The following is a 16,300-nucleotide window of genomic DNA, read 5'->3' as shown; positions in this document are numbered from 1 at the left end:
CGCCAGGTGCGCTCTCTCTCTCTCTCTCTCTCTCTCTCTCTCTCTCTCTCTCTCTCTCTCTCTCTCTCTCTCTCTCTCCCACATCTCCCCCTCTCTCTCGGCCTTGTGTGAAGAGATATCTCCATTCCAAATTTTAGGTTTGGTTATGGGAAGAACAGAACCTGTTCTCAAGTGTCTCTCTCCCCTTGCCATGGAGAGAGAGATAGATAGACAGACAGACAGACAGACAGACAGACAGAGAGTTTATGAGACAATGATGCATTAAGATTTGCTAGCCTTGCAGATCTGAAGCTGGGTCTCCTTTGCATGGGGACATCTTTGCTTATATCTTACCCATGTGACTCTAAAAGGCCAGGTGGAGAAAATGAACCCATGAGCATAAATAGCCACATATCCCGTCTGCGCCGATGGGGATTCACCCATTAATTCTCTTTTGCTCCGGCTCTCTCTCTCTCTCTCTCGTGCCTGCATTTTCCCTGTGCAATTACTGGCCCTCGGTCCTTTCAGAGAAGGGGAAGCATGTTTTCCCCAATAGCATTTTGCATCCACAAATCAACTCTATAATTGGCATCTCGTGACGGGTACCCACAAATCACGGGTGCATTTGAAATTACAGGAACAAGATCGAGAGAGTATTTTCAGCCGTGTCTGGAAAGGTCTTCATAAACCCGTGAGAGAATAATAGACTGGCCCCCAAATCTCCCATTCTAACACCACTCACCATTATTTTAAAATCATTGTATTTGCTGAGCTTACATAATTTTTCAGCCATTGGTCGGAGATACTATTTGCATACTCCATCCTCTCTCTCTCTCTCTCTCTCTCTCTTTCTCTCTCTCTCTCCTGGCAACTCTCTATAAATAAAAATGTTACAACAAAAAGACACAGGCTATCAAGGAGATAACGGCCATGTATCCAGGTTCATATTTAGATGAATTCAAGCCAATACTCTCAAGGGTCTTGGAGCAGTTTGCCATGGAGATGCTAAGGACCAAACCCTAACTTGCTTACATTAATAGGATTTGCATTTCAGTCTAGATTCCCAGAAAACCATACACTCGAATTTTGCCACTGCCCCATTACAGGAATATCAGAGTGATATTTGACCCTACAACCTGTGATCATAATCATTCATAGAGAACTATGACTTTGCCAAGATAAAAAGGGACAGGCAACAGATGGCACAGAGGACAACACTTGGGGTCTGGGATGTACACTCAGCATGCATGAAAGCTAGGTCTATCCCCAGTGTCACATAAACTAGACATGACGGTACATGCTTGTATGCTCGGCACTGAGAAGTAGAGGCAGGAGGATCAAAAGTTCATGTCAAATATAAGGGGGAGTGTGGGGGGGAACCTTGCATGCTCTGTAATTTTCTTCATTCTGAAGCCCCAGTTTCCTGTCCTATGAAAAAATTAAGCAACAGTGCTTGCTGTGTGTGGATAAATGTGCAAGACTGTGCTTGTGGAATGGAAGGATGGGTCAGTGGTCACCACATAAGCATGAGGATCAGAGTGTGGATAGCAAGCATCCACATATACGCCAGGTCCATAGCAAGTTTGAGGCCAGCCTGGGGGGCTACATGAGACCGTGTCCCAAAATAAGACTCCAGCACTTATCGTTTCCCCTGTTTCTGTTGAAGTTGGTAAAAGTATAGATTGCATTGCTATTCAGTTCAGGCTGGGTAAACAGGGCCGTGGAGATGGACTCTGTCCGCTGTTGCTACACCTAGTTCATCTCTCTCTGTCTCCTGCAGGGTATGCCCAGGAGGAAGTCCTGAAGGAAGAGGAGGAAATAAAGGAAGAGGAGGAGGAAGAAGAAGACAGTGGCTCCGTTGCTCAACACCAGAGCAGCAATGACACTGGGACAGATGAGGAACTAGAAACGGGCCCAGAGCAGAAAGGCTACTTCAGCTGCCAAAACTCACCAGGGAGCCACCTGTCCAATCAGGACGCAGAAAACGAGTCTCTCCTGAGCGATGCCAGCGACCCGGTGTCAGACGTCAAAAGTGTCTGTGGCCGAGATGTTTCGGACAAGAAAGCAAACACTCACCCCAAACTTCCAAGCGAACCTCATAACTGCATGGATAAAATGACAGCTGTCTATGCCAATATCCTGTCAGATTCCTACTGGTCGGGCCTGGGCCTCGGCTTCAAGTTATCCAACAGTGAGAGACGGAATTGCGACACCCGCAACAGCAGTGGCAAGAATGATTTTGATTGGCACCAGGATGCCCTGTCCAAAAGCCTGCAGCAGAACTTGCCTTCCCGGTCTGTCTCTAAGCCCAGCCTATTCAGCTCCGTGCAGCTGTACCGGCAGAGCAGTAAGATGTGTGGCTCGGTGTTCACCGGCGCCAGCAGGTTCCGCTGCAGGCAGTGCAGTGCGGCCTACGACACTCTCGTGGAGCTGACCGTGCACATGAATGAGACAGGCCACTATCAAGATGACAACCGCAAAAAAGATAAGCTCAGACCCACGAGCTACTCCAAGCCCCGGAAAAGGGCCTTCCAAGACATGGACAAAGAGGATGCCCAAAAGGTCCTGAAATGTATGTTTTGTGGTGACTCCTTCGATTCCCTGCAAGATTTGAGTGTCCACATGATAAAGACAAAACATTACCAAAAAGTGCCTTTGAAGGAGCCGGTACCAACCATTTCCTCCAAGATGGTCACACCAGCCAAGAAGCGTGTTTTCGATGTCAACAGGCCTTGCTCCCCCGACTCTACCACAGGGTCACTTGCAGATTCCTTTCCTTCCCAGAAGAGTGCTAACCTGCAGCTGCCCTCCAACAGCCGCTATGGCTACCAAAACGGCGCCAGCTACACCTGGCAGTTTGAGGCCTGCAAGTCCCAGATCTTAAAGTGTATGGAGTGTGGCAGTTCCCATGATACTTTGCAACAACTCACCACCCACATGATGGTCACAGGCCACTTTCTCAAAGTCACTAGCTCGGCCTCCAAGAAAGGAAAGCAACTTGTGTTGGACCCCCTGGCTGTGGAGAAAATGCAGTCACTGTCTGAGACCCCAAACAGTGAGTCTCTGGCCCCTAAGCCATCAAGTAACTCCGCCTCGGAGTGCACGGCCTCTACCACCGAGTTAAAGAAAGAAAGCAAGAAGGAGAAGGGAGAGGGCATCGAAGACGAACAAGGTGTGAAAAGCGAGGACTATGAAGACTCTCTACAGAAACCTCTCGACCCCACCATAAAATACCAGTACCTAAGAGAGGAGGACTTGGAAGACGGCTCGAAGGGTGGTGGGGACATTTTAAAGTCACTGGAAAATACCGTAACCACAGCCATCAACAAGGCCCAGAATGGTGCTCCCAGCTGGAGCGCATACCCAAGTATCCACGCAGCCTACCAGCTCTCAGAGGGCACCAAGCCACCTATGGCAATGGGCTCTCAGATACTGCAAATCCGACCCAACCTCGCCAACAAGCTGAGGCCCATTGCGCCCAAATGGAAAGGCATGCCACTCGGCCCCGTCCCCACAAGCCTGGCCCTGTACACTCAAGTCAAGAAGGAGACAGAAGACAAAGATGAAGTCGTGAAGCAGTGTGGGAAGGAAAGTCCCCACGAAGAGGCAACATCTTTCAGCCAGCCTGAGGGCGAGTCTTTCTCCAAAATTGAACCACCTTCAGAATCCAGAAAGGCTGAACCCTGTCCCTTGAAAGAGGAGGAGAAGCCGCAGAAAGAGAAACTGGAGCCCTTAGAACCAGTGTCTTCTCTGACCAATGGCTGTGCGCCGGCTAACCACACCCCGGCTCTGCCTTCCATCAACCCGCTCAGTGCCCTGCAGTCAGTCCTGAACAACCACCTGGGCAAAGCCACTGAGCCCTTGCGCTCCCCTTCCTGCTCCAGTCCCAACTCAAGCACAATCCCCACGTTCCATAAATCTAGCCTCCACGTGGTGGACAAGCCGGTCATAAGTCCCACCTCCACCCGGCCGGCGGCCAGCGTGGCCAGACACTACCTGTTTGAGAACACCGACCAGCCCATTGACTTGACCAAGTCCAAAAGCAAGAGAGCCGAGTCCTCGCAAGCACAATCCTGCACGTCCCCACCTCAGAAGCATGCTCTGTGTGACATTGCCGATATGGTCAAGGTCCTCCCCAAAGCCACCACCCCGAAGCCAGCCGCCTCCTCGAGGGTCCCTCCTATGAAGCTGGAAATCGACGTCAGACGCTTCGAGGATGTTTCGAGCGAAGTCTCCACTTTGCACAAAAGGAAAGGCCGGCAGTCCAACTGGAACCCTCAGCATCTTCTCATCCTGCAAGCTCAGTTTGCCTCGAGCCTCTTCCAGACCTCAGAGGGCAAATACCTGCTTTCTGACCTGGGCCCCCAAGAGCGGATGCAAATCTCCAAGTTCACGGGACTCTCCATGACCACAATCAGCCACTGGCTGGCTAACGTCAAATACCAGCTTAGGAAAACAGGTGGGACAAAGTTCCTGAAAAACATGGACAAAGGGCACCCCATCTTTTACTGCAGTGACTGTGCGTCCCAGTTCAGAACCCCCTCTACCTACATCAGCCACCTAGAGTCTCACCTGGGCTTCCAAATGAAGGACATGACCCGGATGGCGGCTGACCAGCAAAGCAAGGTGGAGCAGGAGATCTCCCGAGTGTCGTCGGCTCAGAGGTCTCCAGAAACAATAGTTGGCGAAGAGGACACAGACTCTAAATTCAAGTGTAAGTTATGCAGTCGGACATTTGTGAGCAAACACGCAGTAAAACTCCACCTAAGCAAAACGCACAGCAAGTCACCCGAGCACCATTCTCAGTTTGTAGCAGACGTGGATGAAGAATAGTTCTGCAGGTATGGGGTTTGCTCCCAGGTGACGGTCGGTGACCACGGCCTTGTGAGGAGCGTGTTAAAAAGAGATGGGTCTGCTTAGAAGCAGAGGCATCTCCCGAGGCCTGGCAGGACCGTAGTTTGCTGCCATAGACTTAACTTTTACAAAAGACAGGACGGGATGAGTGGGTCCTAGCCATTCCCCCAGCATCCTCTAGTTTAGAGGGGAAGCAGGATACAATGTATCTAAGAGAGATGAAGCTCGTGGTTGTTCTTAGAGCTCCAGGACACACGGTTCCTTTAGCAACCTAAGGCCCAACCTCCAAGGTCCAGCTTCCCCTCATTTTAATTAACAAGGACTAGATTCCATTTTGCCATCTACCTTCCCACAGCAATGCTTAATACTTACCGAGTGGGGAAAAGGTGGCACCGGAATGAAGACGGTGGGGGGAGGGGGACTTCCTAGGGACCGTTATATACAGAGATAGTTTAATCAGTTCACGAATGGCTTAATGATATCTTTACTATCAGCCCTGGCAATGAATCCTTTTGGTAGCTGACTTTTATCGACAGCTACCTCCGCGCTCCTTCCCTGTTTCCTTCCTACATTCATATCCCTATAGAAGAGCAGGGACCCTTAAGGGGGACTGTGGGGATGCACTCCTCTATGGAGCAGGGAGATAAAAATGCCTTTAGATTTTCTTTAGGATAAACTCGGGATCAGAGTCCACCTTTAACAGATGCAAAACATCCCTGTGAGTTAATTTCACATACAGAGATGGGTAGTCGAAGGCTGTCCACGGCCAAGTGAGTAGGGTCTGTCCAACAGCTTCAGGATATTATTTTTCAAATTGGGCTGGAGGTGCACTTTAGTAGAGTACTTGCCCAGCATACACAAGGTCTTGGGTTCAAGCCCCAGTACCAAAATGAGAAAGGAAAGGAATTTGTACTGTGTACCATAGAAGCCCGCGCCTTGCTTTGTTACCAATGCCCAAGTTATTTATGTCACCTCCAGGAGAAAGGACAGAGACGAGCAAAGGCAAATACTTTATAGCAAGTTAGTCACACGTAGGCTGCTTCCAAATCTTGAGCTTAAGCAAGGCTGGATGTCACCCAAGCTCCTTCATGGATTCCTCTGCTTCCTCTTCTCTCCCCTCCAGCATGGCACGCCCACGCGCTAGGGAGCCCAACACACATCCAGACTGAACTCAAGGGCCCAAACCCGAGCTAAGGGTTCTGTACTTTACAGTCCAGCACATGCCCCCACAGCGTTACGGAATTGCTCTTAGTTAATTCACGACAAGGTATGGAAAGCTTATCCTAGGAGCCCTCACCCACCCACCCCCTTTTCGCAAAGCTTTTACTTTTACACAGGAGACTTTCGGGTCAAGCTATACAGGCACAGGTGCTAGGGGAGTTCCCGATAAAGGTCCTGTGTGACCCGCTCCGAGCGCTCCTCACACAGCTAGAGAGCTTCCGAGTGGGAAGATGGGCAGAAAGAAAGGGAAATTTGTGCTTGACTCGAGACTCTTCCCTCCAGGTGGGAATCCATGCTTCTGATTTGGGTGGGGCCCCCCCAGAGGGCTACCCCTACTGTTTGCATGCCTTTATCATGATAATTAAATGTTCGGGGCAGATTCACCTCCGGGATTCCAAGCATGACTGTACATCTTACCTTATTGAATGGAAAGCTATTTTGCATCTGTTGAGCCCAATGTGAGCTCTGGGTTCTGCCACATGCTATTTATTTACCATATCACATTTTAAATTTTTATGTAATTAGCCATTATGCTCTTCTGGTCCTTAAAAAAAAAAAAAGGTGGACATACATAAAGAACCTAGAGACAAGAAGTATGTTTTAAATCTAATAATTGTGGGTCCAAACCCCGGCGAAGAGAACAAATAGGTAATGTTTATTTTGTGCTATAATAAAGACCAATTTTCCACCTGTTAGGTTTGTAATCATTTTTTAACTGCGATATGTAACTAGGGAGTAGGGAGCAGGGAGCAGAAGGAAGGTCGCATTCCGCGTCAGAATCTGCAGCACACACTGTCTGTTCTAGAGAAGCAAAAGTCGGGGCAATAACTTGGGGGATATACACAGAGGCTGCCTGTAAATCCGGGAGACACACGTGAAAGACTGCTGGTTTTGCACCTGTCCGCATTTGTACAGAATAAACACTTCCAATATATGACGGTGCTATCGTTATATCGACTATGAAAGCTCTGTCTGTCTTCGTGCAACCACAGCCATGCTGGGGTGTCTGACAGAGTTGCAGAAAAAAGTTTGAAGTCATTCCATCCGACGGGAGTGGGTCCTGTATGTAGGAGAGAGGCTGTGGGTGCCAGTTTGCTTGTATTTGGATGGAAACTATTCGGAGCCGCTTCTCTCACCCCCAGCCCCACCCCCGTGGGTGACATGGCGGTGTCTTGAAATTTGGCTCACCTAGGAAAGAGCATCTCCCCACCTGGAGTACTTGATTAGAGCCGTGTGTGTACACCCTGCCCCCCTGCCCACTCTTCACAGTTTATGCATAGGATAGCTTGGCTTCATTGGGATTTTTTCCTAAATTTTATAAACTTTAATATATATATATATATATATATATATATATATATATATATATATTTAAATGATGGTTTTAAATGGCTACGGGATTCTATCATCACCTGGAATTCTAATCTTAGCTGATATGGGGGAGGGTACAATGTTTGAAAAAAAATGACATGGTATTTTATAAAACATATCAAGATACAGTGGGATATTTAAGAGCCTACCATATCTACGCATTTCTAAATGGCACCAGTTCCAACCTGAATTTTCTTTCCTTCCCTGTGCCCACCTCTAATCCTGGGAACACCCTACCAGATAGCAAAGTCAAATTTTCATTTAAAATTCTTTGGAAAGTATTAAACGGGCAGCCCCTCTTTTAGGACATAAGTAAGCTAAAACAATTTCCCCCATGAATTCGTATATACCTTTAAAAGTCTCTTGCTCTTGACTGGAAATTAAACAGCGAGTAAATCATTGAGCCTCGAATGCATAAGGACTTCAAATTATAGTCATTACCACGTAATATAGTGTACGCGTTTAACGGCACACCTAACCTTGAGACTGCTGGCAGAAATGTATTCTAGTCCAACAAGCTGCCTGCCACTTCTGCTGTTATGGATGGCTTGATGAAAATGTATGTCAGGAGCGGGGGTGTGAAACGCACAGAAGGCTGCCAGATAAGATAAAGGATGGACATCTAATCCAGTTGGACTTGCCCTTCACCGAACCACTGAGTCTTTGCATAGCCATGTCCCAAATTTCATGATGTGGACCTTAGCTTTATTTAAAAAAAAAAAAAAATCCACTGTTCCCATGAAATTCTTTTCAACCTGGAAAGTTGTAATTCTATCGATATTAATCATGTAGATTCCATGTCAATCTAGGAGGCCCCGATCAGGCTGGAGTCGTGAAGACCTGTGAGGGGTGCCCACTGTTTTTCTGTCCATTAAAGAAATGCCCTTCTTTCTGTATCTCCTCCCCTCCCTCTGCCCCTTCCATCCTTTAGTGAATATTGGTTCTTTTACTATGCACCACACAGTTAGCAATGGCAGGGCATAGCAGGGAGCCAGCAGGAACTCCAATTGCAACAGCAAACTATGGAGATCTGTAGCAGTTGCTTCTTCCCAGACATCACGTCATGCTAGCCTCACAAACAGCCCAGTAAGTACGGGTGGATTCAAAGGAATGATGTCAGAGCCACAGTGCTGCACTTCCCAAGGTGCCACCATCTCTGACCTTCCATTAAACATTAGCTCACTTCTAGACCATGCTCCCATGGCAAACGTGGTGGTGGTGGTGACACCAGGAAATAAACTGAACTAGTGACCAGAACGAAAGTCGACCATGGAGGCCAGTGGCGGACACGCCACTCAGGGGTAATTTGCTGAATGGAATGCATAGCGGGACCCTTCCCTGTCTCGAGGAAACAAAGATGGCGGGCACTTGTTCTGAGGAGCATTTGGCTGCACAGGTCATCCTCCATGGCTTCCAACTTCACCCCATCCCACCATGCTGAACCCCACTTCCGTATTTGTAAAATGGGGACATCATAGCCTGCTCACAGGGAGGATTTGAGAATTACATAAATGCGTGTGAGTATTTTGCATAAAGCCTGGTGTACAGGAAGTCCAGGAGAGTAAGTCCCGGGGAGTCTCTCAGCCCTGCCTGTATCCTGAAGCTCAGAGAACCTTAGAATCTGCAGTCTTCCCAACTGACTAATTCATGTCCAGGTAGTCATAGCCCTTGCAAACCTTCCCCTTTGTGGCAGCTGTGGCGAAGCTATCACTGACTGGCTTCTTCCTATGAATCAGCGATGGCCACTCTTGGTATCCTCATTTTGAAGGAAGGTCAGTCAGAGTTAAAAGGGTCCCATTATCCTTCCATTAACATGAAGTCAGCAAGGTGGGAGTCCCAACCTTAAGTATCACGGCTCTATACCGTCCTTGTCCAATATCTTCTGCCCTTGGTATCCTCCTCCTTCTCACCTGAGAGTCCACTGTATGACCGACCATACAGAGAAAGGGCTGGAACATGTGGGTAAGAGGTGTTCCAAGAACAAGGGTTCCTCAGGGTCTTCTGGGAAACCCGCTGTAAACGAGTGACAATTCCACATGGCCTAGGGGCAGAAATGCTTTATGGGAAGTATGTCCTTGTGCAATTTGGATATTGCGTGGACATCAGAGTGAGCACAGACAGCCATGATGTCACACATGACGTCACTGAGTGCTGGATGTCAGAGAACTCGCAGAACACCTAGAGTAAGATGTTAACCAAAAGGTCATCACAGAGAGATGTAGAGACCTAGGAAGACCTGCAGGGTGAAGCCGCGCACCTCTGTTCCTGTCAGTTCCACGTTTAGTCACAGGACATGCATCTGTATTGAGTATCAAACCAAGACACTACCCAAAGCCACACGGACGTGGGTCTTCACCTCCTTGACTCTCAGGAATACATTTTGGGCAAACAAAATAAGATGAGATCATGTGTGTTCAGGGTGGTACGGCCAAAGGTGGAGACCACATGAGAAACAGGATCACGTAGGATGCTCTGGCCCTTCCCAAGGGACAAGAACCAAATGAGGAAATCTTTGTTAAATTTTTTTTTTCATTTCTTCGGAGTGATCTGCCTTACCTCGCCGTGCACGTCACCCCACCTCATTTTCCCCCTCATCTGGACTCCCGAATGCTCCGTCTTGACGTGTGTAATTCGCTGCTTTAATATAGATCAACATTGTTTTTAATTTACCCCAGTCAGCCATCACCGTCATCTTTTCATTTAAGCAGACGTGATTTTTGGTTTTTTTTTTTTTTTTCCTTTTGCTAAATTGAAACTCCATGAGCGACAGGGAGTGCAATGTTTTAATTAGCTCATATTTTTTATATGGATTTATGTCTTTAAAATACATTTGTGTAATTCTTCAGCTAAATTAAAAACGTCTTTCTGCAAAAGCAAGGAGGGGAAAATAAAGAGTAAATTGCGTCATTAGGTTACGAAGACTCTGGAAGAGGGGGAGAAGCCAGCTGAGGGACACAAGGTGCAGGTTTGCAGGGGCTGGCTCTCCAAGATCATTTTGAACTTGCCCTTTATTTAATGAAGTCTTTCTCTAAAAAAGCATTTAAGTTAAAAAAAAAAAAGGCTTGGGGAGGGAATTTTTTTTTCACGGTCCCTCATAAGTAAACAGGCAGTTAGCTACCTTGGATGAGCTCACTTGAAACCCAACCTGCCGCCAAACATAACGGAAAATACAAGTCGCAATGATAAACCGTTTTTCTCTGCAATTCTCTCTTTGTCTGTTTTTTTTTTAACTATCAAGTTTAAAGCTTTCCACGATGCTTTTTTTTTTCTACTTTATAGGAGACAAGTGACATTCCGTGGTAAATGCGAGAAAAAGCCATGCAGAACTGAGATCTCTCTAATGCATTGACACTAACTTGCCCTCTATTGTTGGAAATGAGCAGACGCCCATGATTGTTCATCAAACAGCTCCTAACGCTGTTAAGGCATTCAGCTATAATTTCTCCTTGCATTTATAATTACTGTCATAGACTGCACACCTCGGTGAGCAGATTAAAGCTATAAACTATTTAGCCGCGGCTCTCCGACGAGGGACTTGATTTGTCTGGCAGGAGGTATTTGTTAGGGAGCCTGACACTTCACATAAAAACGACTCCACTTGATGAAGAACAATGCAGTTTGAGCAATGCGGGGATTTTAAATCAGTGGGGATGCCACGCCCCGCAAGAATCACAGGGCAGTTTGTTAAATGATATGTAGGCCAGGGGGGTGTGGGATGTGCTTGGCTACCGAAAGAAGAGGATCCACTGCTCAGCTCTTCTCTGCTCTTCTAGAGATGGGGAGTTGGTGGGAAATCAATGTGTTTCATGTCTCCCAATGAACCCTTTGTAAATGTTATAGGAATCGCACCTTGCCTAGGAGAGGGATATCAATACCCCAAGAAACAGAAAACTCTATGGCTGAAGAGAGACTCCCAGCGTGTGTGGGAGATAGTGGGTGACCTTCCGTCCTTCCTAGAACAATGTGTGTGAGAGAGAGAGAAAAGAGAGAGAGAGAGACAGACAGACAGACAGAGACAGAGACAGAGACAGAGACCCTGTGCATACATGATATATTCAAGCGTGATGCATGCTTCCATCCAACTGATTTCTTGGCTTTCACCTGTAAAAGTAGCAAAGATATTTTCTAGTTTGGTTATCTTGTTAAGGCTGGTACTTCTTCACCAGGAACTTTTGGTTGTGTGAGACTTGTTTGTGTGCGTGTGTTAGCTTGCATGGCTGGGAATCGAACTCAGGGCCTTGAGCGCTCTAAATCAAAGCTAAAATACACTAACTCTAAGATATTTCTAAGATACATGTGTATGTGTGCTTGTGCTTGTGTGTGTACGATATCCATTATATGTAATGATTCATGTCACAAGAATATTTTATGTACATATATAATGTACTTGGAACATACCCACCCTCTCTCCCCACTGCCTGATATTTCCATTCATCTCCCCAGTTTTGTGTCTCTTGTGATAGGCTCTCACTGGGTACCCCAGGCTGGTCTTGAACTCACAGATACCCTACTTCTGCTTGCCTCTCTGTGCTTGGATTTCAGATCTGTTTGATGGAGTTTTTCATGAATTTTGATTTGCTGTGAAATCATCCCCCACCCACATCTCACAGCCATAAATAAAACACAAACTTATTTTGATAGTGTCATTCAGGATCAAGACCCACAGGGTACCTACAGCCAGCCAGAACTGAGTGCTTGTATTCAAATATCCAGGATCAACCAATGCAAGCGCCCAAGAACCAGGAGGTAGCACAGAGGATCCATCAGGCTGAGCACAACTGGGCAAATTAAAGCAAGAAGCGCCTGCATAGCTCTAACATGAGAGCTAAGAAATCCTTGTCTTTTCGGAAAGACAAATGTTTTCATTGGTGGACTTTATTGGTGAGTTCTGGGCTGGTATATTGTTTTGAACACTCTTCAGGCTAAACATATATAAGAAACCAGACCCGACTCCCAAGTTACCAGTTTGCAGCTTTCTAATCCAGTGACAAGCCAGATGGGGACAGAGATCCTGTTCCCTAGGTCCTTTGTCCCTTCAACTCCAAGGACCTCAGTTCTTACATCAACACACCTCTCCCAGCTGTGGAAGATCTGTGCGCTCATTCTGTTGCCCTTGTGTAGAACAGAAAAGCATTCTAAAATCTCCAAGGGAGCCAGCCATCCGGGTGTGCTAAGGACTTGTCAGGAGGAGTTCCTGGGGTTTGGAACAGTGACTAGAGGAATCCCTGACACACTGGGCTGAGGGGATCATCCAGTGTCCTTTGACGGTCTAGCTCTGTCTTACACACTTTACACCTTCCTGTTCTCCACGTGTCTCCCCAAAGGGCACTAGCTGCATTGTGGGTGCAGCTGATGAGAGGGTTCCTATGCTCTAATCCCAGTGATATTTAACCAACGCTGTTGTCCCTAACACATTTGGACCGGTGATATTTATTCAGTCCGCACAGCCGATCCATAAAGCAGGTACCATTTCCCTTTTACAGATAGGAAACCCCAGGCTCAGAGAAGGGGTTTCAGGAACCCGAGACCTACATGCTGCAGATGGCAGAGCTGTAACACCAAGCCAGTCCCCAGAGAGGCTATGCTCAGGGCTGTTCACACAGCACCAGCCTCTCCTGAATTCATCCTGAGTTCAGCGTACACAGAACAGTGTTTCTCAGCACAGTGCCTTTAAAGTGTGTCGGATATTCACAGGACAATGTGTCAGCGATGGATGGCTATGGGCTGGAGAAATGGCTCAGTGAGTAAAGCACATGCCTAGTTAGTCAGAAGGCCTGAATGTGTTGTTGTTGGTTTTTACTTCGTTAATTTAGTTATTTATTCGCTTTACATCCCGATCACAGCCCCTCCCTCATCTCTCAGTTCCACCCCTACAAGTTCCCACCCCTACTGTCCGCTCCCCTTGGGTGCCACTCTACCCTGGGACATCCAGAAATAGCAGGACCATGCATATCCTTTCCCACTGAGGCCCAACCAGGCAGTCCAGCTAGGGCAAGGGTGTCCAATGGCAGGCAACAGAGTCAGAGACAGTCCCTGCTCCAATTCACATGTAGATCAAGTTGCACATCTGCTACAGATGTGCAGGGGGCCTCACTCCAGCCCCCACATGCTCTTTAGCTGGTGCTTCAGACTCTGTGGAGCCTCATGGGCTGGGGTTAGTTGACTCCATAAGTTTTCTTAGGGTGTCCTTGACCCCTCCGGCTTGCTCTATTCTGTCCTCCACCCTTACACGGGACTCTGAACTCCGCCTGATGTTTGGCTGTGGATCTCTGCATTTGTTTTCATCCACAGCCAGATGAAGCCTCTTAGGAGACAGTTATGACTCGGTGGGAAAGGGTGAGGAGGGGAATGGGGAAGGTGATCAGGTGTGAGAGAGGAAAGGAGGGAGAGGGCTGGGCGTAAGAATGGAAATCCATGGAGAACATCTCTGGATCTATGGGACCATAGCTGAGATTCCTACCAGTTGGGGATATGGAGACTGAAGCAACTACCTCCTGTAACCAGGTGGGACTTCCAGTGGGAAGTCAACTCACAACCAAAAATTTGTCCTGCCAACAAGATTCGAGGTGATACAGATGGAGCAGAGACTGAGAGAACAGCCAACCAATGACTGCCCCAACCTGAGACTTTATCCCACGTGGGAAAGCCAAGCCCTGACACTGTTAAAGATACTCTGTGTCTTTAATGCCTGTGTTCCGGTGAGGGGAGGACGGGCAGGGACAGGAGAAAGTCTGGAGCCTAAGGGCAGCGGAACAGTGTACGGTTTACATATCAAAAGACCAAACAGTAAAGGAATTCCACCTTAGGCAGACAAGGGAGATTTTCATACAGCCTTCAAGACATGTGCACACAGCACACCTGTATTTGCTTACACAAACATGTGCACACTCACACACACACACACACACACACACACCACAAAAATAAACTGAGTGCACTTCAATACTGATGTCAACATTATCACAACATACAACTTGTTAAAAATAAAATAAGTACATAAAATACCAGTGGCTACACCTCAGTTGTGCTTATTACAAATAATCAAGTGTTCTTCCACACCCAAACGCTAGCTAGAAAGCTGGGAGACCGGAAATACTCAGACCCCCTGCCATCTGTAACATTGAACCAACGTTAGCTCTTGTAAGCTACCCAAAATCCTTACTAACATACAAAGGTCCATGGCTCAGCCTCACCCCTGGGTGGTGACATTGGCCCTCAGTGGTTGCTTCACGGCACATCCAGACAGCTGTGAGGAGCTCCTCCCACTCAGGCACTGTAGTCAGGCACTGCTTGTGGGTCCTGTGCCTTTTAAAAGCCAAGGATGACACCCAGGCGGTGGTGGCACACACCTTTAATCCCAGCACTCGAGAAGCAGAGGCAGGTCTCTAAGTTCAAGGCCAGCCTTGGTCTACAGTGTGAGTTCCAGGACAGCCAAAACTATGCAGAGAAACCCTGTCTTGAAAACTAAAAAACAAAACCAAGGATTACCAAAACAGGACGGGCAAGTTCCAGGCGCTGGTGCTTGCCAGACGGACTTAAATGTCACAATGCAGGCTCACCAGAGGCTTCACAGGACCTCATGACCTCTCAAGTGCCACTCCCAAAACCTCTGTGACATTTACTTGCCACTGAGCAGTATCAGGAGGCAGAACTCTGAAGACAGGATTAAGACATGATTCAAGGCAATGTCGCAGGAGTGAATGAGTTACTTCGGGGAGTGAGCCTGCTATGACAGGTGTGGGCTCTTGACAAGAAAAGTGAGTGGAGCAAGGAGGGACTGAGGAGAGAACGCGATGGGTAGAGTGCTCACTGAGCATGCTCAGATCCCCGGGTTCCATCCCCAGCACCACGTAAGCCAGCTGTAGTGATGCTCGCCTGTAATATCAGCAGGGGAGAAAGGGGGCAGGAGGCTAAGAAACTCAAAGTCATCACTGCCTACAGAGTGAGTTCAGGATCAGCCTGGGCTACTTGCGATCTTGCCTTGAGATGAGAAAGGGAAGGAGGTATCTGATTTCCCCTCTCTTCCAGCATGTGACGCCTCCAGTGGAGCCCACATTAGACAGGCTTATACCAGATGCAGCCTCTCCATCTTGGATCCCCCCATGTCCACAGCCACAGCCAAATTGACATAATTTATTTATACACTAAGAGGGTCCCTCTGGGATGAGACCAGCTAAGCAGGCCCAGGACAGACACCGAGAGCCACAAGAAGCCGAACACTGAAGGCAATAGCCAGCCTGGTTTATCCATGGTTTATCCATGAGAGCTGGGGGCCAAGCTCAGGCCTTCACGTTTGCATGGCAAGTATGTAACCAACTTGATCCCTTCTCGTTTTACCAATTAGACTACCAAATAACTTAGGCTTTGGTTTCAGGACCCACACACTTCTATATAATACTAATCTGGTAGGCCAGATTGGTAACACGGGGAACCTCTTCCCAAATTAAGGACGTTTCTGTGGGCTTTCCCACATAGAGGCCATTTCATTCTCCATCATGGCCTATATGAAGAAGCACTTCTATACTAATAACGGGTTATAATGTTAATCTATTTTGTTTTATTTTTCAAATATCTGTTCAGCACCTGCTTTGTTACAATCTCTAAGCAGGATGCTGGGGACACGGGCCAGTCATGGTGACACTGTCACCTCACAGTGCTCCAGTCAAGCAGGCAATTGACAGCCACACAATCACAAGTGAGCAAAACGTGCTGGCGAGAAATGCCGCCAAGGAGAGATACATGTGTCTCTAAGGGTCTCTAGAAAGGACTTTGACCTAGGAGTGGAGGCTGTGGAGACTGTCGGGGGCGGGTGTGAAAGACAGCTGGCTGTTAATTCCTGGAACGAACGGAAGTGTGATCCAGACCAAGGGGGATT

General features: G+C 47.7%; 1 protein-coding gene across 6 annotated transcripts in view; it reads left to right on the top strand.

Annotated features, from left to right (window-relative positions):
• The window catches only part of Tshz2 (teashirt zinc finger homeobox 2), a 449,321-nt gene that overhangs the window by 253,390 nt on the left and 179,631 nt on the right, over positions 1-16,300 (top strand). For 2 of the 6 annotated variants that reach the window (XM_085832118.1, XM_085832119.1), the window contains exon 2: positions 1,760-4,693. In XM_085832118.1, coding sequence (XP_085688244.1) covers positions 1,760-4,693 — 2,934 coding nt within the window. Of the gene's footprint in view, positions 1-1,759; positions 6,748-10,704; positions 11,089-16,300 lie in introns of those variants that run through there. The other 4 variants (XM_085832108.1, XM_085832112.1, XM_085832115.1 and 1 more) reach the window with 3 other exon arrangements.

This window comes from Mus caroli, unplaced genomic scaffold, assembly GCF_978045245.1.
Source record: "Mus caroli unplaced genomic scaffold, Mus_caroli_1 scaffold_2, whole genome shotgun sequence".
NCBI classification, from domain to species: domain Eukaryota; kingdom Metazoa; phylum Chordata; class Mammalia; order Rodentia; family Muridae; genus Mus; species Mus caroli.
Note: the sequence above shows the minus strand (reverse complement) of the source record. Positions and strands in the feature narration are given on the sequence as shown.